This window comes from Marmota flaviventris, chromosome 2, assembly GCF_047511675.1.
Source record: "Marmota flaviventris isolate mMarFla1 chromosome 2, mMarFla1.hap1, whole genome shotgun sequence".
In the NCBI taxonomy this organism is placed as follows: domain Eukaryota; kingdom Metazoa; phylum Chordata; class Mammalia; order Rodentia; family Sciuridae; genus Marmota; species Marmota flaviventris.
In genome coordinates, this window is record NC_092499.1 from 110,887,399 (window position 1) to 110,914,794 (window position 27,396).

At 49.9% G+C, this 27,396-nt stretch overlaps 2 protein-coding genes across 2 annotated transcripts in view; one reads left to right on the forward strand and one right to left on the reverse strand.

Annotated features, from left to right (window-relative positions):
• Znf609 (zinc finger protein 609) overlaps window positions 1-9,010 on the forward strand; it is a 241,650-nt gene extending 232,640 nt beyond the window's left edge. The window contains exon 11 of the transcript XR_011706687.1: window positions 8,962-9,010. The gene's annotated coding sequence lies outside the window, so the exon portion shown is untranslated. The remainder of the gene's footprint in view (window positions 1-8,961) is intronic.
• Window positions 1,994-27,206, reverse strand: Rbpms2 (RNA binding protein, mRNA processing factor 2). The gene is made up of 8 exons (XM_027925864.3): window positions 26,828-27,206; window positions 12,005-12,082; window positions 11,388-11,426; window positions 10,500-10,562; window positions 10,032-10,182; window positions 9,384-9,535; window positions 3,213-3,282; window positions 1,994-2,951 (listed from the first exon to the last, which is right to left on the reverse strand). Exons 1-7 carry the CDS (start codon window positions 26,900-26,902, stop codon window positions 3,220-3,222), a joined length of 621 nt encoding a protein of 206 aa, XP_027781665.3. The 5' UTR covers window positions 26,903-27,206; the 3' UTR covers window positions 1,994-2,951; window positions 3,213-3,219.
• Window positions 27,207-27,396: the final 190 nt, after the last annotated feature.

Consider the following 27,396-nt stretch of genomic DNA (forward strand, 5'->3'; position numbering starts at 1 on the left):
AGATCAGGATGATACACCTCAGAAAGGAGTAAGTACCTTCTGGAAAGAGCATGGGACAGAGTCAGAACCCAGTGTTTCTGACCCCAGCCTTACTACACCCTTGCCAGGAAGCCCTTATTAAACTATGGGAGGCTCATCAACTCAAGCTCAAGCCAAGCATGACTGTCCATTGAGGCCTTCTGCAGATGCCCTGAGAAAAGCCCTCGTCCAGCTGGAGAGCCTCCTCTGGAATGGGTACAGGACTTCCTGCCCCTTCCTGGCTCCTCCTCTCAGACCCAGGCCTAGCCCCTGCTCAGTAAAGCATGAAGGAGGCCCCCCAGGGAAGCCACAGGCGCAGGGGCCTTTAAATTATGGAGCAGCTTTCTTAGCCCCTCTCAGAAAGGCCCAGGCGCCCCAGCTAAATAATTCACCACCTTGGGAAGACCCAGTGGTTCCTGACACAGCTGAAGTAGGTCAGGCACCGGCTGGGCTCTGTAAGGCTAGCAGCAGCTCTCCCACCAGCACTGGGACAGGTTGCAGGCTGGAATGACCTTGCTTACTTGACAAGTGAGGTAAGGGGTCTGAGGCAAGAAAGGCACCAACACCCCTCTTCCCAGAGCTTCCCTCTGGGATCCAGACAACCATCCACCTGCCACCCAGTAACCCACAGGGCCTGTGTCTGCCCAGGCTCTTCCCCATCCCTCAGAGCACCTGAATGAACCTGTCACCTCTGAGTTTTTAACAGCTGGCACATGCACCAACAGGGAACACCTGAGACTCAAGCCACCTAGTGCAGGACCTGGAATGTCACCAGGGTCACCCCAGGTGCAGGAGAGGAAGTGACCAGGGTAGCATACCATCCCCTCTAGCTTTTGCTCAGAGGAAGGCTGGAATGAACCCCAGGGGAGGAAGGCTCTGGGGGCCTACCCTGCCCTCTCATTCTAGGTACAGGTTCAGGTATGGGGTGAAGGTAGGGTGCAGGGGCAGCTCTCCTGGGTGGATGTGGATGGAACTTGTGATCCTCCTGCCTCAGCCTCGCCAGTTGGCCAGTTAGAAATACTGGGTCATCCCTCTAGTAGTAGCTAGAAAGTATTTCTAACTACCAATTCACAGATGAGAAAACCGAGAGCCCAAATCACAGAAGGACTGGGTGGCTACAGCATCCTGGCCCTGACCCAGGCCAACCCGGAAGGCTCTTTAGCACCGCACAACACTGGGGACCTTCACACCCATCTGTTCCCCTCCTAGCAATCAGAATTGTAGTCCACAGCCTACACAGTGGCTTAGTTTAATCTTTTTTTGACAAGGCTCCTGGGCCTTCTCCTTCCCTCCAGCACAGCACAAGATGTACACAAAGGTGGGACACCTCATGGGGCAGCCTGACGCCCCACACCTTAGTCCTTTTCTACTGGAGGGCTTGAAAGACCACAAGCCATGAAGGGTGAAGCCAAACAGACACAGGGATGCTGAGAAAACAAAGGTCCCTTCTCAGATCCTGACCCTATCAGGGTGTCTATTCTGGGTGCAGGGAAGCCCGTCCCTACCCTCAGAACCAAGAATGAGGAGCTGAATTCATTAAAAACAAGGTGGGCTGTTAGACACAGCTCCCAGCTGTGCAGCCCCTGGCAAGCTGCTTCCCCTCCAGGACTTTGTTTCCTGAGCTCTCCAAAGAAAGGGGGGGGGGGGGGGAGAGAAAGGCAACAGGAGCTCCGCTGCCCTCCCACCATGACAGTCACCAGGCCAGAGCTCCAGGCAGGCGCACTCTGCTCCTTCCCCTTAACTCAGCACCTCTCTGGTCACACCCTCACCCTGCAGTCGTGTCTCATGGAAGGTGGAAGCAAAGGCCAGAGAGCAGTCACTTTGGATTTTTTAATTTTACATTTCATATATTATCCAGTTTCACATTCTCACAGGATCAACAATTACAACAGCCACCTAGTCTCCCACATCTGAAATGGCAAGACAGTCACAGCTGTGACTAAAGGTAAAGCATTGATATGCTCACAAAACAAAATAAAATTGCACAATTTTTTTCTTTATTTTTCTTAAACCAACGCCTGACACAAAGGCTCACTGCTGAAGAATGGAAACCCGTTTCTTCTTCGTGCCTCAAACTAAACATTAAACTTATCTGACAAGGCGAACAAGGTCTCTTTAATAATTAATGGTACACACATGAAAATCCTTTATGATGCATAAATATTTTGTTACACAGGGTACAAAAATACTTTTCACGTTTTGGTTGACTTTAAGGTTTGGAAAGAACAAGGAGCAGTGGTGGGGGGCAGGGCGCCCTGTGGAGAGGTCAGCAAGATGGGCAGAGGAGAGGACTTTCTTATAATTATTGGCCCATCTGAGAAGGAAGCAGAGGACTGATTCGAAATGACAAGGCAAATGTCGTGTGGTGGTTGCTGAGCCTGGAAGTGTGTGTGGTGCATGGGTCCTCAGGGGAGAAGTGGCCACAGGGCTCAGGTCTCTCTGAAGCACAGTGGGTGTAGGGGCGGGGTGTGGAGAGAGGGACCAGGCACCATAAGCTAGGACCTGTTGCTATGGAGACAGTGTGAGAACAAACTGTACACTCACATATACACAAGTTTAAGTGTCTTAATTCATGCCAGAAAACATGCAAAATTAAATGCCTCATTTTCTTGAGGGGGAGCTTAAGAAGCATGTTTGAGTGGGAGGTCAGGTCAGGTCTTGCTGGGTCACAGTGAGGCCTCCTAGCTGGGTCTGGGTGTCCCAGCAAGAAGGCCCTCAAATCCTCCAGGGAGGCCTTGGAGAAGGGTTTGGGGTAGAACAAGCCTGAGGAAGAGGGAAAGGAACAGGAAGCAGTTCACTGAGTCAGGCTTAAGATTCACAGTCTCCGGAGAAGCAGCAGCTCTGCACAGGCCGCACGCAGGGGGCAGTGGAAGCTCAGGGCCCTATTCTGGCCCCACCACATAGTCCCAGAACCAACTTCCTGGCGACCAGACCTGGAGGGGAGAGGGGTGGCCATGAGCAGAGGTAAGGGAGTAGAGCTGGCCCAGGCCTCCCTTTGCAGAGGTGGCACACGGAGATGGCAGGCTCACGGGGGTGGGAAAAGGGAAAACCAGCCACATGCCCCAGTGACCAGGCTCCAGGTACCACCTCGCAGTAGCAAGCTCTGGAGACTTGGGCAGAGAGAGGACCACAGCCCTGCAGGAAGCCAGAGTCTAGAACATTTTCTGTCCCAGGCTTCTGGGGCCAACACTTACTGAAGAATCAACAGAACTGGCGATACTTCCATCCTTGCTGGGTGCCATCAGAGGAGGGATACCAGCGTACCTGCAAGAGAACCCACCATCAGGAGCCCACCGTGCAGTCCTTTCCCTCAGCAGGGAACTTGATGAGCTCAGCCTTCGGTGTCCCTGCTGCAGTCCTAGTTGTGCCACTGACTGGCTGGCAAAGGCTGGGCCAGTTACTCACGTTAAATATGAGTTTCTTCATCCAGAAACCGGAAGACTGCCTGCCCCACCTCCTTTGCAGGATTGAGGCTCCGTGAGAGCAGATCATGCAGATGCCTTTAGACTTCACTAAGCCTGAGCCATGTGCCAGGTTAGGCCTGCCAGAGGGACATCTCGGCAGTCAGCAATCTGCCCCCCCTGCTTACTAGGAGAGCAAGACATTCCTAACATTAGTAGAAAAACAAACCTAGTAAATTTCTGTTGTGTTTCTTTGGGTCTCAGTATCCTCATTCCAGTCATAGAACAGAGATGGATGTGACAATCAGGTAAGATAGGACATAAGGTACATTAAAAACCAGGATCAGTTCAGGTGTGGTGGCCTGTAATCCCAGAGGCTCGGGAGGCTGAGGCAGGAGGATTGCGAGTTCCAAGCCAGCCTCAGCAACAGCGAGGCGCTAAGCAACTCAGTGAGACCTTGCCTCTAAATAAAATACAAAACAGGGCTGGGGATGTGGCTCAATGGTCAAGTGCCCCTGAGTGCACTCCCCAGTACCCACCCACCCCCCGCCCCCCAAAAAACCAGGGTCACACCAGGAGTGGTGCACTCCTGCAATCCCAGAGACTGGTGAGGCTGAGGCAGAAGGATCACAAGTTCGGGTCAAGGCTAGCATCAGCAACTCAGTAAGACCCTGACTCAAAAATAAAAAATAAAAAGGTCTGGGGATGAAGCTCAGTGGGAAAGCCCCTCTGAGTTCAATCTCTAGTACTCAAAACAAAACAAGACAAACAAAACAGGGTCATCTAAGAGATAAAACTCCTGTCCTTATACGATTCTTCAAAGCATCTAGAGGGATGGCAGCCTCAAAGTATCCTACCAGTGCCCACCTAAACTCTAGCACTTGCCAGAAGGCCCCACAGAGCAATGGTTCCAAAGCTGGATTCCCAGAGTCTGATCAAGAAAATGACATGCAAGGCTAGGGGTGAAGCTCAGTGGTGGAGTACTTGCCTTGTTGAGTGTGTTCAATCCCTAGCACTAGAGAGAGAGAGAGAGAGAGAAAGAAAGAGAATGAATAACATGCACCCTGTCCCCATGGGCCAGTCATCTGGAAGGAGGGCTACACCAGCTGCGAGGCCAAGGCTGCAGGGAAGGCACCTGCCTGTTACACACGGCAGAGCATGTCTGCCCTAGCCTGCCATGGCTGTCTTGGAGAAGGAAGGGGCACCACGTGAATGTGGTATAGGGATGAGAACTCAGAAGGGGAGCCCAGGGTCCTCTTAAAAAAGGAAGGAAAGACATATGAGAGCAAGGGACTATAGAGAATGAGATTGAAGCCAAGTACATAGCCAGACACCCTGAAGCAGAGCAGGCAGTACCAGTTACCCACTTAGCAGCCACGATTCCTGCCTCTTGGGTAGACAGAAGATGTCCAAGGATGCCAGGCCCTCTGGGGGCGGAGGAGAGGTTTCCTAAAAATTTGCTCTGTGCAAATTCTTGATGTTATTTTGTGCAATGCAGATTTCTGGCCACACACCCACCCTGGACTGCAGTGGGAAGCGAGTGTCTGGCCACCCAATCAACACTAGGATTCCCCTGGGCTCTAAAGGATGTGGCAGTGCTGTCACTAGAATACAATGGCCCTGGGTCACAGGAACTACCTTAATAGAGCCTGTAGCCCACAGAAAAGGCCTCTCCTTGCCTTGGAGCTGCCTGCCCCACCTCAGAAGCCATGGTAGTTCCTATCCTGCCTCCTAAGTGTCGGGAAGCAGACCCTTCTAGGCTGACAGCTGTGTAGAAAGCTTCTCTTGCCCCCAACAGCATGTCCCTTCCTAGATGTGGCCCAGGGATGCCCTCTCAGCTGGCCATGTGGCTGGACACTACAAATAATTCCACATAAGAGTGACACATGAGAAACTGGCAGTGGTGCCACCAGAGAAGCCTTGGCTCAGTCCAGCTCGGGGAACCCATCAGTGGGCCCTGCCCAGATCCCTTACCCATCTGGGTGCCCTGCATGGCCAAAGAGGGGAGAGCACGGGATGAGACTAGAAGGGACTAGGAAGCCTCTAGCTTACCTTTTTTTTACACTGGAGAATCTGAGCAGCTGCTAGATCCTGTCTTACACTTCCTCCACAAGGTACTGTGACCCCTGCATCTCAAGCAGCAACTTTCCCTCCAACTTGGGTAAGTCAGGTGACTAATTGGGGGAAAAGAAGAAGAAAGCTCCCATTGTGGGCTCAGGACAGCCGTGTCACTGAAGTAGATGGAATGCACTTAGAGGGGCTGCTTCCCTCGGGGGCCTGGTATAGGCCAGTGGCTCTCCAGAAGCAATATGACCTTTCCTAGATTTCTTCCTCCTGCCTGAGACCCTCAGGCCTGGGGGCAGGACCAATGTTAGGGACCCAACTAGAGTCGGGGCCTCTAGCTAACCCAATGTGCTCCTGAGAGACCATCCCACAGGGCACAATGATGAGGCTATGGATGAGCCTATGGGGGGCTGCTTCCAACAAGGAGGGGAGGACATGGCCTCAGCTCGCTCTCAGATCTTAGGACTGGCTAATGGAGAAGATGACACCAAGAAGAAGGTAAAGGAATTAGAAATATGAATAGTCAAGAAAGATGGGAACCTCTCTCATCTGAAGGTCAATTAAACAATACTTGACCCAGGTGACAGCCTACACTTGGACCCTGCAATAGGTCTGTGACAGGTGCCTAGACATGTGAGCAAAGCAAGGGCACTACAGTAGAAAACAAGTATGCAAACAACTAACTTACTGTCCACCAGGCACAGGTCTATTTCCATACCGCTGTGCCAGCTAGGCATCCCAAATGCAAGTCTATACTTACTTACTAAGAAAACTGTCTTAAGATTCAAACTCAGAAAAGATTAACTATGTATTGTAATTTTCACAAAAGATTCACATATGTGAATTTACCTACACACCTATTCCCAAATCTAAGGACTAACACGAGTGGTTTTCCTGGGAGTAAAATTGGTCAAAGGGAGGCATGGGGCAGGCATAACCCAAAAACCTGCTTTCCCTAAATGTAGACCTGTAGTAGCCAATGCTTAGGAGAAGCTCACCATGTGCCAAATGCTGTTCTGAGTAATTTTCATTAAACAAACAACCTGTTAAGCTAATGCCCCATCTCCAGACACATCAGTATACTAACAGAAAATGGAGGCAAAGGGGGGGTTAATGTGACTTCCACCTAAGTGGTTGAAGCAGTTTAAGGGGGATCGAGCCATGGTAAATGACCTGCATTTCTCAGATTGAAATGGAAAATGAAATTCCATTCAGGAGGACACTGGGATGCCACAGGAGATGGAGAATCCCTGCTTTCAAGCCACCATTTTTATGTGCCAAGCCCCACTGTACCCCTGCCATCCATGCCTGTTTTCAAAGCTCAACCCTTCAAAGGAGAAGATTCTTTTATGAGGATTATAAGACTGAGCAAGATGGCCTTGTGCCAAGACAGAGCAGGACAGAATAACCTCCAAGGCCTGGCCTGCAGTGGAGCTGTGCATGATGGGGCAGAGAAAGGGGTCCGGCCCTCATCCCTGCTTGTCTTTTGAGAGTTCTCTCTCTCTCTTAAAAATATTTTTTTTAGTTATAGATGAACACAGTACCTTTATCTTATTTATTTTTTTAATGGGGTGCTGGGTATCGAACCCAGTGGTTGACACATGCTAGGCAAGCGCTCTACCACTGAGCCACAACCTCGACCATTGGCCGTTCTCTTAAAGTCACCTTCTTGCCCTGAGTTTTTCTATTAGTTGAGAAGAATCCATTTTCTTTATTTAGATGCTTTCAGCCTCCATTTTTGTCAAGGGGCTCTTGGAAAGAAAAAAAGTCTCTACTTGGAAAATGTTCTCAAGCCTATTTTTTTTTTCCATAAAAGATTCACATCTGTGAATTTACCTACACACCTATTCCCAAATCTAAGGACTAACACGTTTGGTCCTAACAGCCTCATTTACTGCTGAGGAATGAATGGCTGGCTAATGACCACCTGGTTAACCTCTGGACATGAGTTTTCTTCTTCCCGAAAACTGCCACTATCCTTAGATATGGCAGATTATGGGAGGAAACTGGAAAAAAGAAAAATGGCAGGCATGCAACCCTGTGGCATGGAGCTCAGTGACAGGTAGCAGCATGCCACTCCAAGCCAGTTGGGCACTCCAAGCCTCCCCTGATTCATTTGATCAACCCCCTTCCTGCCTCCCTGTCTGTCATGGCCTAGCATCTCAGGACAGAGCAGAACCTCTCCACCTGATCCAGTCCAACCCTCTCATTTTACAGATGAAGACACAGGACCAGAGGTGAGGAGCCCAGCAAGGCCAGTTCCGTGTCCCATCAGTGTCTCCTGGGGCCCCTACAGTTAAAACAGCTCAGCTTGCTGGAGCACTACAGGTCTGCCCTGGGCAGACACACAGGATGGGTTTTCTTGCTCCCCACTCTATCCCTGCCACAGAAACTAGTTTGTGGCACACACTCAAACCTTCAAAGGTCTTCCTCCAGGGAAAGACCTTTGCCCTCTTTCTATGCTTTAATCAATTTTTCAGCGCTGTCTCTGGTAATCAGCTGGGAACAGTGGCGAGTCTATAACCACAATTCTTCTGCCCTTGGTACAATCAAAAGATGCTGTAGCCAAGGAATTCCCTGCCAGGGGAAAGTTGGCTCAGGTAGTGGACCATGAATCTGAACTTTCTACCTTGGAACTGGTGAACCTCAATGTCATTAGCCCCTCAAAGGGCCTAAAGAAGGTTATGCATTCAGCTTTTAGCAAAGCACCTAGCTCCCCCCACCAGCAGCTTCTTCTTCCAGTGAACTCTCCCTTTCTGGCTTCTCATGTCCTTTCGCCTTGTCCCCTTCCCTACTTCCCAGGTCAGGTCCAAGCCACCTACCTTTATATACTCCCTCAACAGCACAGCACACCCCACCGCCATCCCGCTGGGGCCAGCTTGCTCAGCTGTTGGTCATCTGGCCGATCAGAGGCTAAGATCAGAGGCTGATCAAGACTGCTCCTTGGCCTTCCTCCTGTGACTGTCTGGCAGCATCCTGTCCACACACCTGGTAGCTTCCTGTCATTGCCACTGTGCAGACGACTCTCCATACACACACACAGTGTGCTGAGACATCACTGGTAGTATATCCCAAGGCTTATACTTAATGGCAAAGTCAGACCAGAGTACAGAGATATGAAAAATTGTGTTCTAAATATGTAATAAGAATTGTGATGCATTCTGCTGTCATGTATTTAAAAAATAAAAGCAAAAAAAAAAAAAGTCAGACCAGAGTAAACCTGGGTGGCCAGAGGCTGGGATCTGACATAGCATTTGACACAGAGCCCCCTGGGCCCAGTCCTCACCCTCCCCAACTCCCCCCAAGACATGTCTGCTCCCACTTTCCTGCCCTAAGACCAGAAATAGCCAGGTTTCATAAAAACAGGAGCAAACACTCAAGACCTCTTAGGACAACCAGGCACAGTTCTAGAACTTCACTGTGTTAACATCAACCTGTCACAACAACTAAGGCAAAGTCTATTATTCTCATTTTCCAGGTGACTAAAAATTGAGGCAGAGAAATCTTTAAAAGCTTGATGAAGTTCATAAAGACAGGCAGAGGCACATCTGGTTCCAGAGATCATGCTTGGACTGGGAATGGAATTGTGATCCTGTCACCACAGAGAAGCAGGGCAGAGCACGGTGGGCTCCAGGAGGCGATGCCACAGCCAGTCTTCTCAGCACTCCTGGCACTCTGCCTTACAGCCTCTATAGGAGCTCACCACTCACAGTCTCCCTCCCCTCAGTCAGATCCCAATCCTTATAGATCCCTGAAGCCTAGTCTTTTAGATCATCCTGAAGGACAACAGTTCCACTGGAGCTCTAGGAATAGAAGTGGCCCCATGGCCAGGAAGGTACAAAGTCTAAGCTGGAAGAGCCAACTCAGAGCCCTTCTACTCCTCCACCCAGAGGGGCTTACCTGAGCATGGAGGGCAGCAGCAGCAGCAGCAGTGGCAGCTGGGTAGGTGAACGCAGCATGTGAGATGGCTGGGGTCAGCTCTGTGGTGTACAGAGGATAAGGGGCCCAGGCCTCTGGGGACGCAGGGATCAGAGCAGCCCCCATCAGGTCATCTATAACAGGAGACAACAGCCTCCATCGTCAGAACACTGGTCTTTCCTCCTACCACCCCCTTCCAAACAGAGAAGGGGACCCAGCACTATGATTGAGCCATAACCTCCACCCCCAGCCTCTACTGAAGACCAAGACTAGGCAAAGAAGCCACATGAATTTGGCCTGGCATGATGGGCACCCTGATTGCAGCAATAAGTTCTCAAACAGGCCTCAATCCATTTCAAATAAGAAAAATCAGAGGTGGCTTCAAGAACTGGCTTCAAGAAGCTGAAAACCCCAACAGCTCAGGCACAGTCCCTCTGAGAGTCAACCAAGGCCACAGGGAAGGAATCTCAAAGTAGCTCTGGATGCAAGAAGCCCCCTGAAGAGGGGAACACAGACAGGACTGATTCCCTCAACAAGAATCTGAGTGTCTCTCTGCATGCAACTCCAGTAGAGCCTACCAGCTCTGACCAGGCAAAGGGGCAAAAGAAGGCAGCTCAGAGTACCACTCACAGGGATCCCGGGCGATGAAATGTGCTCCTAGGGCAGGGTGAACACTGGTGGGATTTGGTGTTGCCATTAACTTGCTCTTGGCCATCTTGGTGTTGGCTTTGGCAAACTCTAGCCTCAGGGTTTGCGGGTTCTCAGGATCAAAGCGAATACCCTACACAGGAAGGAAAGGAAGAGAAAGACTTACTCTGTAGGATCCACACTGTCAACTGCAGTGGATATAGAGGGCTCCGGAACCAAGCTCGCCTACAAGTCTCATGCACATGGGGCCATGGTAGAAGAATGTGGCTTAGACCTGTGAGTAATGATATTTATCACAAACAGGGAATCAAGAACTCTGCCCTGAGATGAGTGGGAAATGAAGTTCACCTATGGACTCTTTTCTTGGGTGTGAAATGGGGGAAGGTTTGCAAAAGACAGAACAGGGGCACTCACTGCCTACCAGAGAAGGCCTACTTTCCACCTACTCACGTTCAATGCATTCTTGGCGGCTTCTGCTCCTGCCCGGCTGTCAAAGATGACAAAACCAACAGGCTAGTAGGAAAAAAGAGAAAACATCCTCACATCTCTCCCAGTATGCCATTTGCCCCATCTAAAACAACCAAACAAAGATTACTGGGCTGGGGGTGGAGCTCAGTGGTAGAGCTCTATAGTATATACTAGGACCTTGGGCTCAATCCTCAGCACCACAAACAAAAAAAGGATCATGACCGAACTAGAAACAGTATTTGTTCTGCTGATAAGAGAACAGAGAAGGAAAAAAACTCCTTGCCCACACCTTCCCTAAGGTACAGCTGGAAGATCCACATGCACCCAAAGTGAAGTCTCCCTCCATTGTACCACACCATGGGAAATGATGCCAACCAAGCTTTATTTCACTGCATTAAAAAAAATCACCCTTTTGGGGGCTGGGGTTTTGGCTCAGTGGTAGTGTGCTCGCCTAGCATGCATGAGGCACTAGGTTTGATCTTCAGCACCACATAAAAATAAAGACAATAAAGTCCATCAACAACTAAAAAAATATTTTTAAAAAATCACTCTTTTGTAAAAGCCTGTTTAAATGCATAAAGATAGTAGGTCAGAGCTCAGCTACCTTCTCTACTATCCTCAGCCATGGGCCCAGACAGTGGTTCCCAAATCCCCAGAGTCAATCACAGAAGGCCAGGAGCTTACTGGACCCCAACAGCTGGTGAAGTGGGGAGGGACCTGTGGAGGCCATCCTTTTGTCAGCTGAAGACAGATATGGATTGCAGAGTGCGTTTCACCGTCATGTTAGGGGAAAGGAACCAGACCTCAGTTATAAACTCAGCAGTCAGTATGGGCTGGGAGGAAGAAAAACCTGGGGGCGGGGGAAATTACCTGTCTCGAGGTGAGCTTGATCAGGGACCCTTCATATCCCTGTAGAGAGAGGTGGCCATTACTGGGGAAGGTAAGAAGCCTCTATTATGCTAACCCAGCACTGCCCCCTCAGCCCCACCTTTCCCCAGTGACCCCTGAATCATTCTCACACCCTTCTCCCCCACAAAGCCAACTCACTCTAACCTCCACCACTGTGGAGTTCCAACCGCCCTTGTGTTCTGAATCACATGGTCTAGCACATGGGGTGGTATCATGCGGTGGCATTCATCACTTCATGCGTAAACTGTTGTGCGCTCCACTAACTTGTAATTCGAAAGCACAGATCTTACCTTTTAAGCTCTCTCATCTGCAAATGGAAAAGCCTACACCAAATCTTAAGATTCCTTATATAGCAAAACTACTAAGATCCTTTATGTCTCCATTTTACAGATGAGGAAACAGAGGCTCCAAAAGAGCTAACCAAGTGAAAGAAGTACACTAGCAGAACCAGACAGAACCAGGTCTGTGACCACAGCTGCTGATCCAACTGCCAGCACACAACTCAATTTAGAGATTCATTCCTGTTACTTCTCCCTGGTCCAGGGCTCTATCTTGGGGGTGGCTGGGTCCTGACTCACCTTGAACGGCCGGAAGAGCAGGTAGAGTTCTCTGGGTTTAATGTCCACGGGGAGGCCACTGACAAACAATGTCCGAACCTAAGGACAGAGACCACAGTGGTCAGGTCCAGATTGGACAGGAAGGACAGGAATGGGGGCTGTTCCTTCAGGCAGGAAACTAGAGTCCTTCTAGAGCTTAAGGAGGAATTCAGTATTTCCTGGGCCTCCTTTGGACACAGAGGCATATTTACATTTAGTCTCACAGCTTTAAATTTTTCAAAGCCCTTTCTATGCACCTTTCTTCTTTAGATTTATCCTGTAGGTGTCATTCAGCAAGCACTTGCTGAACACCTCTGCGCACAGACTGTGGCTAAAAGAGGCAAGGAGAACTTGCTCTGTTGACAAAGCGTACACGCTCTTTGCACATAAAGGTCCTACTCCTCTAAGAATCTGAAGAAAGCTATATTGCCTCACCCCCCAAAAAAGCCACGGAAAAAAATACGTATATATTTTTCCTAAAGATACCGTGGTTGAGAGATTCTGTATGGTCTGAGGAGAGGCAAAGAGGTACATGGAACTAAGTCCTATGCCACACTATGCCCTGGAGCTGCTGTGCAGAGTGGACCTAATCAGTCCTCTCCTCCTTCCTGTCCTCACCAGGAGGGTGCATTAGGGTGGCTCAAGGACCCAGAGCCAGAGCAGCCCCACAGAAGCCTCTGCCTCAGTTCTCCCCAGAGGCCACCTATTTTGCTCAGACTAATTTTAAACCCTCCCTCAAATGGTTCCTTTCTGGCCAGACCTCCCCAGAGGCCCCTTAAATAGCAAGTTCTCAGCACAAAGTTTCCTGCTTAGGGTCAGGGAGCGGGTGTGTAACAGGGACTCTTTTCCTTATTTCCAGCTCAGAGTCTTGTTTCTAGTCTTCCCTCCGGGTCACCAGGCCCTTTCCCACTGGTTTCCATCTTTTAGGTTGTAAAATACTCCCAAAGGCTACACTCTAGCCCCCAATCTGTCCTTGTCATCTCTCAGGAAAAGAGGCACCTATGGATTAGGTGATGTGTCCCTATTTGCCAGGTCACAGACCCTTTGCAATCTGACTTGAATATACTCCTTGGTTCTTTCTAATTCTAGCAATCCCAGCCAATGACACTGCCCTCCTATCTCCCTTGTCCACACAGTGAAACAGGACCCAGCAAAGCTCAGTAACTTGTCCAGAGCATGCGGCTTAGTTCACCAAGGAGCAGAGGTAGGCGAGACCCGGGTTGTAAAAGACCCTGACTGCTGTCTGACACCATCCACCTGGGCAACCTAATTAGCCCCACAGCTGAATAAAGAATTGTCACACATGTATTCAGTAGCCAGTCCCTTCTCCTGGCACTTGTTTCAGATGACAGTAAGGCTAGAGTGATGAAGGTAGAAAAAGTCAGAAACTGGCAAACCAGTGGTGGGGTAAGCATGAGCTCAACAATCTCAGCCACACGTGGACAGGACAAGTCTCTACTGCACACCCACCTTCCTGCTTCCAACCCCATCTGACCCCAAACCCTTCCCAAGGACCCTGACAAACACCTGCAGTGTCCCATCTCATAGCAGTTGCTTGTGCTGTTGTCCTCTGGCCCACCCTTTCCTCACTCTTTAGCTAAAGAGCACTAATGCTTCAGTTCCTGATTTCCTGGCTCCCCTTTCCATCCCGAGTCCTGCAGTGGTCCTTGGCACCCTTGCCTTATGTTCCCACCAGCCTAAGCGGACCCTCTCATCCCGATTGCATCAAGTCCGAGAGACAGGAGCTAAGTAAGACACAAGACTTTTCAATCTTCCAAAGTGCCTCGAGTCAGGCCTTGACGTTTGAGACCTCCGCATCTCTACACACTAAGTCCTTCCAAAGAAAAAATGGCCAGAGACCAGATGTGGCCGAGGACTACAGAATGGCACTGTAAATGAGAAAGAGCAGGCTTTCCTTAGACCAGAGTCTGCATCCCAGCTTTATGCTTGGTCTGGAGAAGTTCCTTATCTTTCTGAATATATTTCTTTATCTGTCACCACCACCACCACCACCACCCACCTCCAAGAGAAAGCTCACCTTACTCCATGCCTGGCACACATGCAGGGATCAACCAAGTGCTGTTTCACTTAGGGCTCCTGTCATCACTGCCCTACAGGCCCTCACCTATCGGGCACCATTTTTTTCCATGGTTGTCTAGTGAGGCTGGATCAGGCCCAGGTCAGTCTATAGTTGGGAATGTGGGTATGACAACCTTAGGTGGTCGCTGGATTCTTATTTTTCCTCTTCCCTGGGGGGTGGGGGAGCAATGTTTGAGGTCAAAGGTATCATAGAGAGTATTCAGTTTAACTCCATCATTTTACAAATGAGGGGAAACTGAGGCTAGGGACAGTGACAGCATAATGATGGCACAGTCAGGATCCTTTGAGACATGCAGTCACGTCTTCAAGGCCTGACCAAGTAGTCTTCACGTCTCAAGTCACTACCAGAGCCCACTCCTCCCATGGCACTTTCTGGTGCCAGCCTCAGGACCTGGATCTGCCGTTCAGGAGGGAAGCTGCATGCAGACTGGAATCAGACCTCTATAGCTACTGATGCCATGATGGAAAGATGCATGAGGCCCTGGTTTAGATCCTCATTGTCATCAAAACAAACAAACAAACAAACTTGTTTCTTGGGCCCTTCTCAAGACTAGCCCCCCCCCCTTTTTTTTTTTTGAGAGAGAGAGAGAGGGAGGGAGGGAGGGAGGGAGAATTTTTTAATATTTATTTTTAGTTTTTGGCGGACACAACATCTTTGTTTGTATGTGGTGCTGAGGATCGAACCCAGGCCGCACGCATGCCAGGCGAGTGCACTACCACTGAGCCACATCCCCAACCCCAGACTAGCCCCTTCTGCAGAAGCCTCCACACAATCCAAGGGATTGTCTCCTTTACATTCTAAAAGGTGAAGAGCAACCACGGACCTTTAAGAATGGTCCCCTAAGAATAGACACCTTTAGGTGGCATATGCCTATAATCCCAGCAGCTCAGGAGGCTGACTGAGGTAGGCTGAGGTAGGAGAATGGCAAGTTCAAAGCCAGTTTCACATCTTAGTGAGATTCTGTCTCAAAATAAAAAATATAAAAAAGAGCTGAACTGGGGCTCAGTGATTAAGCATCACTGGGATCAATCCCTAACACCAAAAAAAAAAAAAAAAAGAAAAAAGAATGGTCACCTTCAGAGCAAGAAAGAGCAGACCATGCTTGCTAGGCCCACAATCCTGTCCTTTAGCAGAGGTGAAGGGAAGTGTATAGTCAGTGGAGTGGATACTGGGAAGTAGATAGAGAATCTTGAGAACTCACTAAAAGATGATACATGCTGAGGAAGAACACTTCTGGTAGAACCTACTGGAAGCACCAAACTTTAACACGAACAGGGAAACTTACTAGGGTTGTACCCCATACAGGACATCACAGACACAGATAGCTGTGTACCCCCCATGACAGCTGGGAACAGACCAGCCTTGCTGCAGGTCCCAGCCAGTTCCTGGCCTGTTGAGTAGAAAAGACCAGCTTTTGTCACAACTATGTCCCTGCTCCCAGGCCATGGGGTTCCCAAGGCTTCTCTCCTCTCACTCAAGCCCTATTGCCTGTCTTTCCTCTAAAGTGCTTGGGAGTCAGGTGGTGGGAGATGTCCAGCACCTGCCTGTTAAGTCTACACCACTGGCTACCACTTGTTAGCAGACTTCCTACAGTCATCCAGGTCTTTCCTGGCCCTCAGGGAAAAAGGTCTAAGGGCTACTTTCCTCCAGCTAGTGCTGGATCAACAACCCCCTGACCTCTTCTCACCTCCTCTGGGAGGTACCTCAGTCTCATTCCCAGTGCTAGGGTCTCCAGGAGCGAAGAAGGGCAGCACCTGAGTGGCATAGGTAGTATCAGCTCCCGACCTTCAACTCTGTTCTTGAACCCCTCTCAGTAAGAACAAGCCTGTTTACTTACTAATATTTTGATGCTGGGGATTGAACCCAGGGACTCATGCATGCTTGCTACATCCCCAGCCCAAAGATCAGGCTTAAAAGGAGCTTCTTCACCACACTGTCTAATTCCAGTACAGCCTTACAAGCTACCCAGCCTTTTCCTTCAGGGAGGTGTTGGTTGCAGGCCACCACCCCTTCTTCCTTCATAGCCTCTGCAGCCTGGAGGCAAGGGATGACTTTCTAAAGAGAAAAGTGGTAGGAAGAAAGGGGCTCAGACAACCCATCCATGTGCCAGTGAAGGTCTTCCTTCAGAAAAACTGATACTTGTTTAAAGACCTTCAGAAAAGATTAAATTAAAACAAGCTTTCAGGAACAAAGTGCTAGTGATCCCCAAGGAACCAGCCCAATGCACAAATCCAGGTTTGTGTGGAAAAGGCTTCCAGGCAGAAACCTCTCTAGGCCCTGGATACCCCTAGGGCAGATCTCTCATTCTGCCTGCCTGAGGAGTAGCTGTTCAAGTCTCCCTCCTCACAGGGGCACACAGAGCCCAGTAGGAATAGAGGAAGGGCTGGCAGGGAGTTGGAGCGGTGGATGAAAGACCTAGACGAAAGCAGCTAAGCAAAGCCCCAAGAGGAAGGACCAGGATACAGGGTTAGCTGCAGGCCACTAGGCCCAGTGAAAAGGACACACACTTGGTCAGAGATGTGGCAGAGGCCCCTCTGCTCACAAGACCTCTTCTGCAAGGGAGGAACAGACCAGACGCAGAAGGCACCAACTTTCTCCAACCTTTCACACCAAAAGACATCCTTCATACTGAGCATTAAACCCTCAGCTTCTCAGTTACTGTGGCTAAGAGGATGGGCTCCATAAATGCCAGTTTTTATTAGTGATGGAAAGGGTAAACACTGCTTTCAAAGACACCCATAGTCATTAAGTCCTCTTACCATTTAACTGTGAAGGACAACTACAGTCTTCTTCAAACCCCCGTCTTAGAATCACCAAGACTGGACTCTGGACTCAAGGGACCATCATGCAGAAGACAGTCCTTTCTCCAACAAGGATCCTGAAGCAGGAGAACACCGAGGCCAATCCCCACTCACAAAAATCCCATCAACCCCCAGGGAACAGTCTCCCCTCAAGGCCAACTCCAGCCTCTCATAAATCCCTACCCCATGAGAACTGAACTTGGGGAGAGAACCCAACCAGAAAAATTGTTTCTGGGCAATTAAAACATCATACAGTGGTGTGCAGTGGCGCACACTTCTGTAATCCCAGGGCTCATAAGGCTGAGGCAGGAGGATGAGTTCAAAGCCAGTCTCAGCAAAACCAAGGCGCTAGAGCTGGGGTTGTGGCTCAGCAGCAGAGCCCTCACCTTGCATGTGTGAGGCCCTGGGTTCCATCCTCAGCACCACATAAAAATAAATAAATAAAATAAAGGAATTGTGTCCAACTACAACTAAAATATAAATACTTAAAAAAAAAAAAAAAAAGCGAGGTGCTAAACAACTCAGTGAGACCCTGTCTCTAAATAAAATACAAAATAGGGCTGGGGATGTGGCTCAATGGTCAAGTGCCCGAGTTAAATCCCCGGTACCCCTGTCCCCAAAAACATCATCGTACAAAGGAGATAAAAATGATTTCTGAATACTGATTTCTGGTACTGATCCTTTAGGATATCTGAAAGTTAGAATTTTATTTGGAAAAGAAAACTGCCTCCACAGTCCACTTCATCAACGGTTAGAATAGCAGGCTTGCTCCAGGCCCCTCCTCCTCACTGCTGGGAGTGAGCTTTCCTAGTGTCAGCTGGATGGAAAACACTACTTAAGAGAAGGGGGTGGAGAGAAGAGGGAAATCCAAACAGGGAAAAACAAGCCTCTTATAAGCCCTTCCCACATCCTTCCTCTGCTCCCAGTCCTCAGCAGCAACCCAAATACAGAATATTTGAGCTGAAGAAACCTTATTTTTAGATGGAAACCAGGGCCCAGAGGTCCAGTGAGCTGTTCATGGTCACTGTGCTTACCAGAAGCAGCCCCAGGGTCCTCAAGTGCCTGGCTACTGAGTCAGTGCTCTTTTGTAAGCCTTGATTGCTTGCCAGCAGCTTAGACCCCAGCGGAATAACTCTGAGGCACCCAGGAACAGGTATCTTCATAGCAAATTGCAAAAAGATGGAGTGGCAGGGGTGATGATGCTGTGGTTAGTCCTAAACAAAGCTGATTCAGTTATAAAAAGGTCAAAGACTCAAGATGGCCAACTCCAATGCTGAGTGTGAGCAACCTCATGCCCCACTGGGGGGAGGGAAACAGACACTCCACCAGCCTAGACCACAGGTATTTATGAGCTGCAGCCTACGTTATATAGGAAGCTTATGGTTTTCCTGATATAAAGATACTGAATGTTCTTTTTAATTAGTTAATTTCTGTTCTTCTTCTGTAGTGCTGGGAATCAAACCCAGGGCTCTACTACTGAAGTATACACCCCTAGCCCCAGCCCAGACATCCTTTTAAGATGGGTAGCGATCATCCTCATGCCTAGATCTGATCTGGCTCCTCCAGGGAAGAGAGATCCATTGATGTGCTAAGATATCAGAATTTTAAGGGAAAAAGGAGAAAGTGATGAGGTCTTAGGACAAGACTCGGACAGTGTCCTCATCTGCTTAGAGCCCCAGTGCTTTCTTCTGCCCACAAGAAGGCAAAGGATATGGTGAAGAAGGGGACAGAGAACAAAACTGGGAGGGAATAAGAAGACAGAAGCCAGGGCCTGGACCCCTACGCCAGCTTGGGCCTTAAGTATGTATGTGGGTCACTGCTGGCCCAATGCCAAGGTTGCCAGGCAGAAATCTCAGGGTAATCACATACTGGGTGTGACCTTGGTAGCCGGGGGGGGGGGGGGGGGGGTTTGTTTTTGTTTTGGGGGGTGGGGGTGTGTGCCTGGGTCCCACGCTTAGGCCTGGCATAGCAGGTTGCTCTCTCCCAGGGGGAAAGCCAGCCCTCTGAGTGGGGCCACTTGACGCGAGGTGGATGGAATGTGGCGACATGGCCAGCAGACCCAGGACTTATAAGGTGCTGAACAAGGGCACAGGGAAAGACGGCAAGCAGCATACAGCCAGAGGGTGCATATGAACCTAGACACACGCTCCCCCAATGCCTGGGCTCCTTGCTTCCAGATCTCTTCCAGGAAGCCTCCACCTGGATGACACCTTGCCCCAGAGCTTACCATCAGCATCACAACCCAATCTGGTGTGAAATTCCCAGGCTCAAGGTCAGTTCTAGTGTTCTGCCTGCTCTACTGATTCCAGCCCCAGAGCACATGCCACCAGAGCTTGGCTTCAAGGCCAATCTGGGCCACACTTCATAGTTTCATTCTTTCACCTGAATCATAGGCATGATGGTCTCTTTGATGTAACAGGTAAAACAGGTATGTGGCCCATTTTACAGGCAGAAAAAACAGCCTAGGGATTAAATGCCTGGCCAGTTGGTGACAGAGCTAGAGGTCAAGTCCAGTTTGCTTGGAAAGTTTAAGGCTCTTTGCTTATAGCCTACAACATATCCTAGAGTTCTTACAGTATGTGTAGGGTTGAGGGGAGCAGAGATTGGGGTAACCAAACTGGGGTGATAAATTCTCTAAGAGGAGGGACAGACTGGTCACATATAAAGTACCAAGTAAACCATGTGCAGTACCAGTGACTCAGAAAGCTGAGTCAGGAGGATCCAACTTTGAGTCCAGCATCAGCAACTTAGCAAGACCTTGTCTCAAAAATAAAAAGGGCTCAGTGGTAAAGTGCCCCTAGATTCAGTCCCGCAAATCAATCAACCAACTAATACTAAGTAAGGGAGCCTCAGACCTCATTATCTAAGCTGCTCCTTGCCCCAGAAACAATAGGCTTCATAGTAGAAACACACTAGGTCAAAGCCCGCCAGGTGCACTGACCTACACCTCATTTAGAGATCTACAGCAAAGACACAGCAAGAACTAAGCTGTGCAGACTTGGTACCACAAGAGGCTGCTCAGAGGTGGTACTAGGCCTGCTTTAAGTGTATTTCCAGTCAGAGCAGGAGGCCAGGACTTAGAAGCAAGACTTGCTGGACCCCCAGCAGGGAGACCTCCCAGATCCATTCACCTCCCCATCCCTCTGGGCGGTGAGGTCTGCCAACACAGATCTATTATCACCTGCCTGAGTGCCTGGTGAGAGTGAGCACCAGCACCACCACCAGTGCCCCATCACTTGACTAAATCTGACAAGAGTTACGATCCCCAACATGGTGCTCCTGTTAAGAGAAGGCTTCTGCTCAGGGACCAAAGTTGCTTCTGGACCTGCTTTCTGGTCAGAAGGTCCCCTAGCATACACATCAGAGATCCCTCCATTCCAAGCTGTGCCATGACTACACATCTAAACCAGAACAATCTGGGCAGAAGGTGGAGGGTACATAGAATCTTCATAGCAACAAAAGTTCTCAAAAATAGTCTCAGGTTGCTGGGTGGGATAGGAGACCAAGGCAGAAGGATGTCAGGTTTATGGCCAGCCTGGGCAACTGTCTCAAAACAAAGAACCAAATACATATATACTCACAGTCTCGGGGTCTTTCCAGTATCCTCTCCTGACTCCTCTTCTCCCCCAACCCCCAAATTAAAGCAAGGTCCATATGGGGGAAGGTTAGCCAACCACAAAGAAGGGTTAAATGCTCCAGATACTGCTACCATGGCCTGGTCCAGGTCAAGCCCTGCTCCTTCTCCCTGGGGGACTAAGGCAGCCTCGATAGCTTGCAACAGTCAAGTGCCTCTAAAGCAGCTGACCGTGAGTGGCTAGCCCTGGCAGGTGGGCCTAGGCAAACGTTCCCATCCCCCAGGCCCTGCTGCAGTCCAGGACTCTGGCACCAATGGACCCACAAGTGGATTCTTCTGCCTCAGAAAAGTCTGAGTCTCAACACATCTCAGAGGTGACATTTCTTCCAACCAAGGAAGAAGCAGAAAACAAGGAGGCTGTGCAGATCCCTGGAAGGCAGTGGAAAGGGTTCTGGCATACAAAGCCTGAAGGGCTGTCCAGGTCCCACCCACCTTATGGCAGCATGGTTTCTGAAGTTTAAGTGACAGGTTTTGCCCCACTGTCTGTCTCATAGCTTTGCCATGGTTAGGGGACAATGCGGAACTGAGTCAAGTGGCTGCTGCCCATAACCAATGGCAGAGTACAGGCAAGTAGCAACCAAGCAGTGCCAGTCCCAGGACTCTGAACTGAGTGACCAGAGGTGGGTAGCCTTGGACCAGCAGCTCAGCCCTCAGGGCAGGCAGGAGGAACTCATCTACCTCTCAGGAATGTCTAAGGCCCAATTGGATAAATGGTTTGAGAGCATGAGAGCAAAGGGAAGATTCAGCATCTCAGTCCATGTTCTGCCCCTACTTGTGGGTTTCACCAGCACCACCCTCGAGAGGGAGGCAAAGAAAGCCACCATGTCCAAAAGTTGAAATGGGATTTAGAAGCTGGTTCTCTTTCTGGGTAAGGTGGTGCACGTGTGTAATCCCAGCAATTCAGGAGGCTGAGGCAGGAGGATTGCAAGTTCAAGGCCAGCCTCAATGACCTAATGAGACTCTGTCTCAAAATAAAACATAAAATGAGCTGGGGATGTAGCTCAGTGGTAAAGCACCCCTGGGTTCAACCCCCAGGACAAAAAAAGAAAAAGAAAAAGAAAAAGAAAAAAGAAACTAGCCAGGCTGCCCACATATGGGAAAGGAGGAGACAATGATCCAACAGTATGGCTCCAGAATGACAATCACTTGAAAGTGAGTAACATTTCTTTAGAAGCCTAAAGCAGCCTGTGGCAGTGAGGTGTGAAAGCAGTCAGTCTCAGGTACAGAGAAGGAGGGGTAGGCCATCTGTAGAGAATTTAAAATAAAATTGACTTGGTCTGTTTTTATTATCCTATGGGACGGTGGTTCTAAAGAATATCTGTGATAGAATGCTCCTCCTGGCAGGGGTGAACAGTTCTCATCACCCAGTCCTAGGGACACCACAGCCCAAAGGAAACAGCCTAAAGTCAGTCTCTGGTCTTCTACTTGGGACTCAAGAAGTACCCAGAGGTCAGTCCTTAAAAACTTGGGTTGCAGACACCTCTCTGCCACCTTAAATCTCAGCAAAATCTAGTATGTGGTTAAGAGGTAATTTTGAACTCAAATCCCAACCTCACCACTTCATAGCTCCATGAAAGTTTTAACCTTTCTTGACACGTTTATATGAGATGATAGTAATGCACTATCAGTAAAGTAAAGCACTCAGCCAGGCACAGTGGCACACTTTTCAATCCTAGCTACTCAGGAGGCTAAGGCAGGGGGGTTACAAGTTTGAGTCCAGGCTCTGCAACTTAGTGAGACAGGTCTTAAAATTTAAAATAAAATGGGATGGTGATATATAGCTCAGTGGTAGAGTACCCATGGGTTCAATCTCCAGTACCACACACGTTAGTATTTCACAGTGCTGTTGTGAAGGTTCAATGAGATAAAATAGTAAAGAGTTTAGCACCATGTCTGCAGCAAACACTACATACAGGCTTACTATTATTAGTACAGCCTCTCCATTAGGTCATTTGAGCAGAGGGGAGGCACCTACAACACCCTCCAGAGAGGAAGGGAACTTGCCTTCCTACCAGAATCCTCCTGCCTGATCCTGTTTCTAGTTAGGGTAAGTGCTCAGGTAAGCATAGAAGTCTCCCTTTCTTCATACTCAAAAAAGACTGCAGACAGAGCACAAAGATGTTCCAGGTTCTTTCAAATGCTTTCAACGTCAGAAAAGAAAAGGTACCCAAGTCACACACACTGGACCCTGGACTTCCTTCACACTCCTCTAGACAAACTCTGACCTTTTCCACCCCCACAGGTCTAACAATCTCCTACTCACCCATACCTCACTGACTTCTAACCTCTCAGCATTGCCAGGAATCTGGCTGTCTCCTGACATCCCTCTGAGGACATATGATGAACCCTAGGTAACAGTTACAGAAGGAACAGTCTTGATCCAGTTACACTAGGGTAAGAAGGTAGCAAACTTAAGTCAAATTATACACCCTTTAGCTGCCATTAACCCCTGCCTTTCTATATACAGCTTACCATTAGGCTGCTATTTTTTTTTTTTTTTTGTAGTTGTAGATGGACAGAATGCCTTTATTTTATTTTTTATTTTTATGTGGTGCTGAGGATCGAACCCAGTGCCTCACACATGCTAGGCAAGCATTCTGCCCCTGAGCTACAACCCAGCCCCCAACTTTTTAATTCACCTCTTAGAAACTTATTTCCCCTCAACCCAAGAATCCAAATACCCACTACCCAGGGATGCCCCACCCCAACTAAAAATTGCCATAGGGGCTAGGGATATAGCTCAGTGGTAGAGCACATTTGTAAGGCCGAGTTGAATCCCCAGCACCAAAAAAAGGTGGCGGGGGAAGTAACCAATCCAAACTCACCAAGTTAAATGCAATAAATATAATAAATATGTATTATAACTTTTTTGGTATATCAATCATACCTCAATAAAGGCTTGTTTTTCATGGCACTGGGTATAGAACCCAAGCCCTCACATGCCAAGTACTTTACCACTTATCTACATCCCCAGTCCTGGTAGTTTTTTTGTATTGTGGTGCAGGGTATGAACCTGGTGCTTACACATGCTAGGCACACACCCAGCCCTCAATAACATTGTTTTTAAAAATTATTATAACTTATTACTTTGTATTGTAAAAGATCTCCATTTACTCCTCTCCAGAGACACAGTAACTACCTAGCTATCCATGGAAAAATCACTTGGGACAGGACAGGCTTGGATATGGGATTCAGCAGCAGGGACATAAAGCCTGCCTCAAGCAGGATTCAGGTTCTGTGTCCAGCAAGACCCACCTGAGGGATGGTATAGGCTCAGATTGAAAAGGAAACTCATGGGGCTGGGGTTGTGGCTCAGTGGTGGAGTGCTTATTTAGCATGTGTGAGGTCCTGGGTTCTATCCTCAGCACCACACATAAATACATAAAGTAAAGGTCCATCTATAACTAAAAATATATTTAAAAAGAAAAAGAAAAGGAAACTCATCTCCTCTCCTTAGTTCCCTGTTGTCCTCTTTAGCTTTCAAAGGGTATCAAAGCTTTTAACACATAACACATCTCCTTCCCAAGTGTAAGGAAAATGCATTTCTTCCTAACCCCACATGGTATCAGGCTCTTCATAATATGGACCACATTATTGCTGCAACACCGCAAATTCCTGGTAGTTACCTAAAAAAGTCATGAGGTTCTACGATGCACTTACCCTACCTTTATACATGCCAGGCCCTCCTCTTAGAATGCCCTTTCCACCCCACTATGGCAGAAACAATCTACTCACCCCTAACTCAGAGAGGGCTGATCTCTAACCTCTCAATGGCACCATGGTACCATGTTACCATGTGCTGACATTCCTTTATTCTAACATACCATCATTTCCTCCTGGCAAGTCCTCCTCACCTCCTAGCCTGCAACCTTTCACCTGTATTCCTAACCCACAGTCCAGAAAAAGAACCTAATGCATGTGATATAGATGAAGACTACTGGTAAGATGGGCAAGGAGGAAAAGCCATAGCCATAAAAAGCACTTTAAGACAAGCAGCCTCAGAACCATGGAAACACACCCCTTCTCCAGTAACCCAGCACCTTTAGGAATTAAAGTCTTATGGTGGACAGTATTAGGGTTCTTTGGTTTTCTATGCTTGCTCTAGCTAATCTCTAATAGTTGATTGGAAAGAGCCAGCTTAGGTCAGCTATAGCAGTTACCACCAATGCTAACAACATCTTCTGGATGATGGATCTTAGGGATTGCAGAACTGACTGCTAGGCAGCGTCTAAGCTAAAGGAAAGAGATCAGTTCCAAGCCCAAGTGCACAAAAAACATGGAGCCCCCAGCAAAGCTCTTGGCCCACTGTTCAGAAGCTGATGAGAGGAGCAGACTGACTCTTGTTCTTACCAGACCAGAATACACACTGGGCTTCCAAGAGGAAGGCTAACAGAGGAGGAGGTGATTTCCAGGAGAGCTAATGGAGGCCCTTAGATTTAGACCTCAGCTAAATACATCAAGCCCATGCTCCTTAGCAAGTACCCTCTTACTGAATCTACCTCAGCCCCCAAAGAGGAATGTAGGGACCCCACTTTTTAAGGAGCCTGCCCTCTCTCCCAGAAAGGCAATTAGGAGAAGAAAAAAAAAAAAAAAAAGTGAAATCTCAAATGCTTTTTTCAAGATTTACACTGTTTATTCTTCCCACCCAGAGCAGTGGGTCTGAGGATTGGGTTAGCCTAGCCCAACTTTCAAGCAGTGTGAAATCCCTGCTGAAGTCAACACTTTAGAGCAGTAATGGGGGTTCAGGGTTCCTGCTCAGCTTCACAGTAGATACTGCCCTCCCAATTTTAGCCTGCAAGGGTATGAAGTTAAGCAAACACACCAGCAACCCTGTCACTCTTCCCCTAATCTCAGGGAAGGTTCTGAACAACCACATACCATGATGGGATGAAGGTGCCCAAAGTGAAGGGTCTGTGGGCATCAAGGTCAAAGGATGACAAAGTCCAATGGAGTCAAAACAACCCACCATCCAAGAGCCATTACTGAACAGCCATCAGGCCTTCCCTCTTCACATTCTTAGTAAAGAGTTGTATATTCTTCCCTTGCTCCTCCCAGCAAAAGGTGGAATCCAGACAGACATTCTCAAGATGTCATGCCATTGGTGGACTGAGGCTGTCAGGAGGCCTCTGAATTGCTAAGACAAGGAGCTGGCAGTGCGGGAGTTTGGCCCAGCAGTGCATCTCAGAGCTATTCTGAACCAACCCCATAGTCCAATGGGAGGTGAAAGCAACCCTGAGCCACCCCGCCCCACACTCTGCGGTTTCTCCCCCACACCAAAAGGAAGAACGCTCAAGATGGATAACTGGCCCCTGGTTTCCTGGGCAAGAACATTCCAGGACCAGGCAGGAAGGGTCTTTCAGCCCTGGGTGACACAGCAGAGGCCCTTCTTAGGAGCTAAGAAGGCTGTCCCCTTTCCACACCAGTTCTCCTCTCTGCTGGCCACCCTCACATTTACTGAAAGCTTTAAGATTTTTATCCACCGCCTCACCCCCACACATCCACTTCACCATCCCATCAACCGACAAGCTGCTGGGGATTCCATGAAGCCATCTCATACTCCCTATTAGCACATGGCCAGTGGACAAGATGATGTCATCGCTTCTCGCAGGATCCCACCCAGGCCAGCTTTGGGGTCCTGGCTTGGCTACCAGTGCAAAATCGGAAAACCGGGAACTGAATGTATTTAGTCATCTCTTTCCCAACTCCAGTTAATTGCCGGCTCACCTATGCCAAAACCCAGGTTCAGGGGTTGTGAAGAAAGCCTGCCCGGTCCCATGACTACAACTCTAGTGAACCCAGGTGGGGGCGGCCGGCGCAGGCCTCCAAGGTCATGGGAAGGGATCAGGGTGGAAAGGGTAGGAAGGTGAGGGTGCCGCTCCGCTTGTAGTTGAGACGAGGGTCCCGGCCACCTGGAAGGTGCTCCCCAGACTAAGGCAGCAAGTCGGGCTGGGGGTGGGGTGCGAGGGACGTGCGGGCAGCAGGCGTGGGACCGACGCGGTGCAGCCAACCCACCGCTAGACGCACGGACGACGCGCGGCCCTCCTCGAGCCCGGGAGGGCGGGGAGACAATGCCTGCCCCGCGAGGCAGTCCAGGCCGCACGCCCCCGCCCGCAGGACACGGGCTGCTCCTCCCTGGGCGAAGGGCAGCAGCGGGAAGGCGCCAGGAGCGATGGCCCGACCGACCCCGAGCGGCGCAGAAGGCCCCGCACGTCCTCTCCCGCGCCCACCTCCGCGTGCACTTCACCCTAGTCCCGGGGCCACAGACCCACCTCCTCCTCCAGGGTTGTGCCGGAGCCCGTGCCGGTGCCGGTGCTGTGCTCGCCGTCCGGCTTCAGGTTGCTCATGGTGAAGGGGGAAGGGGTGGCGAGGGAAGGGAACGCGGAGGGCGAGCGCGGCGCCTGGCCCCGGCCGGGATGTGGGAAGGGGCGCGGTGAGCGGTGCGCTCCGGGGGTGCGGGGCGGGGTGGCGGTGGGGGCCCGCGGGGCAGTGAGAGGGGCAGCCGCCGCGTCAGGCCGGGGTCACATCAAGTTTGGCGGGTGCGGGAGGTGGGGAGAGGGTGCGGCGGGGGAGGCACTGGGAACCAGAGCCGAGCCCGAGCGGCCGCCGCCTCCGCCTTTTCACTGCGACCGGCGAGTGCGCCCGCGGCGGCGGCGGCGGCGGCGGCGGCGGCGGGGGGCGGGCGCCGGGGGAGGGGGCGGGCGCCGGGGGGCGGGGGCCGGAACCGGCCTCAGCTGGGGCCCGGCCAGCCCCTCCCCCGCCCTCCCGCCGTCTCCGGGGGAACGCACAGCCAATCCCGGCCGCCCACTGCGGTCTCGCCCCGGTCCCGGCCGCGACGTGC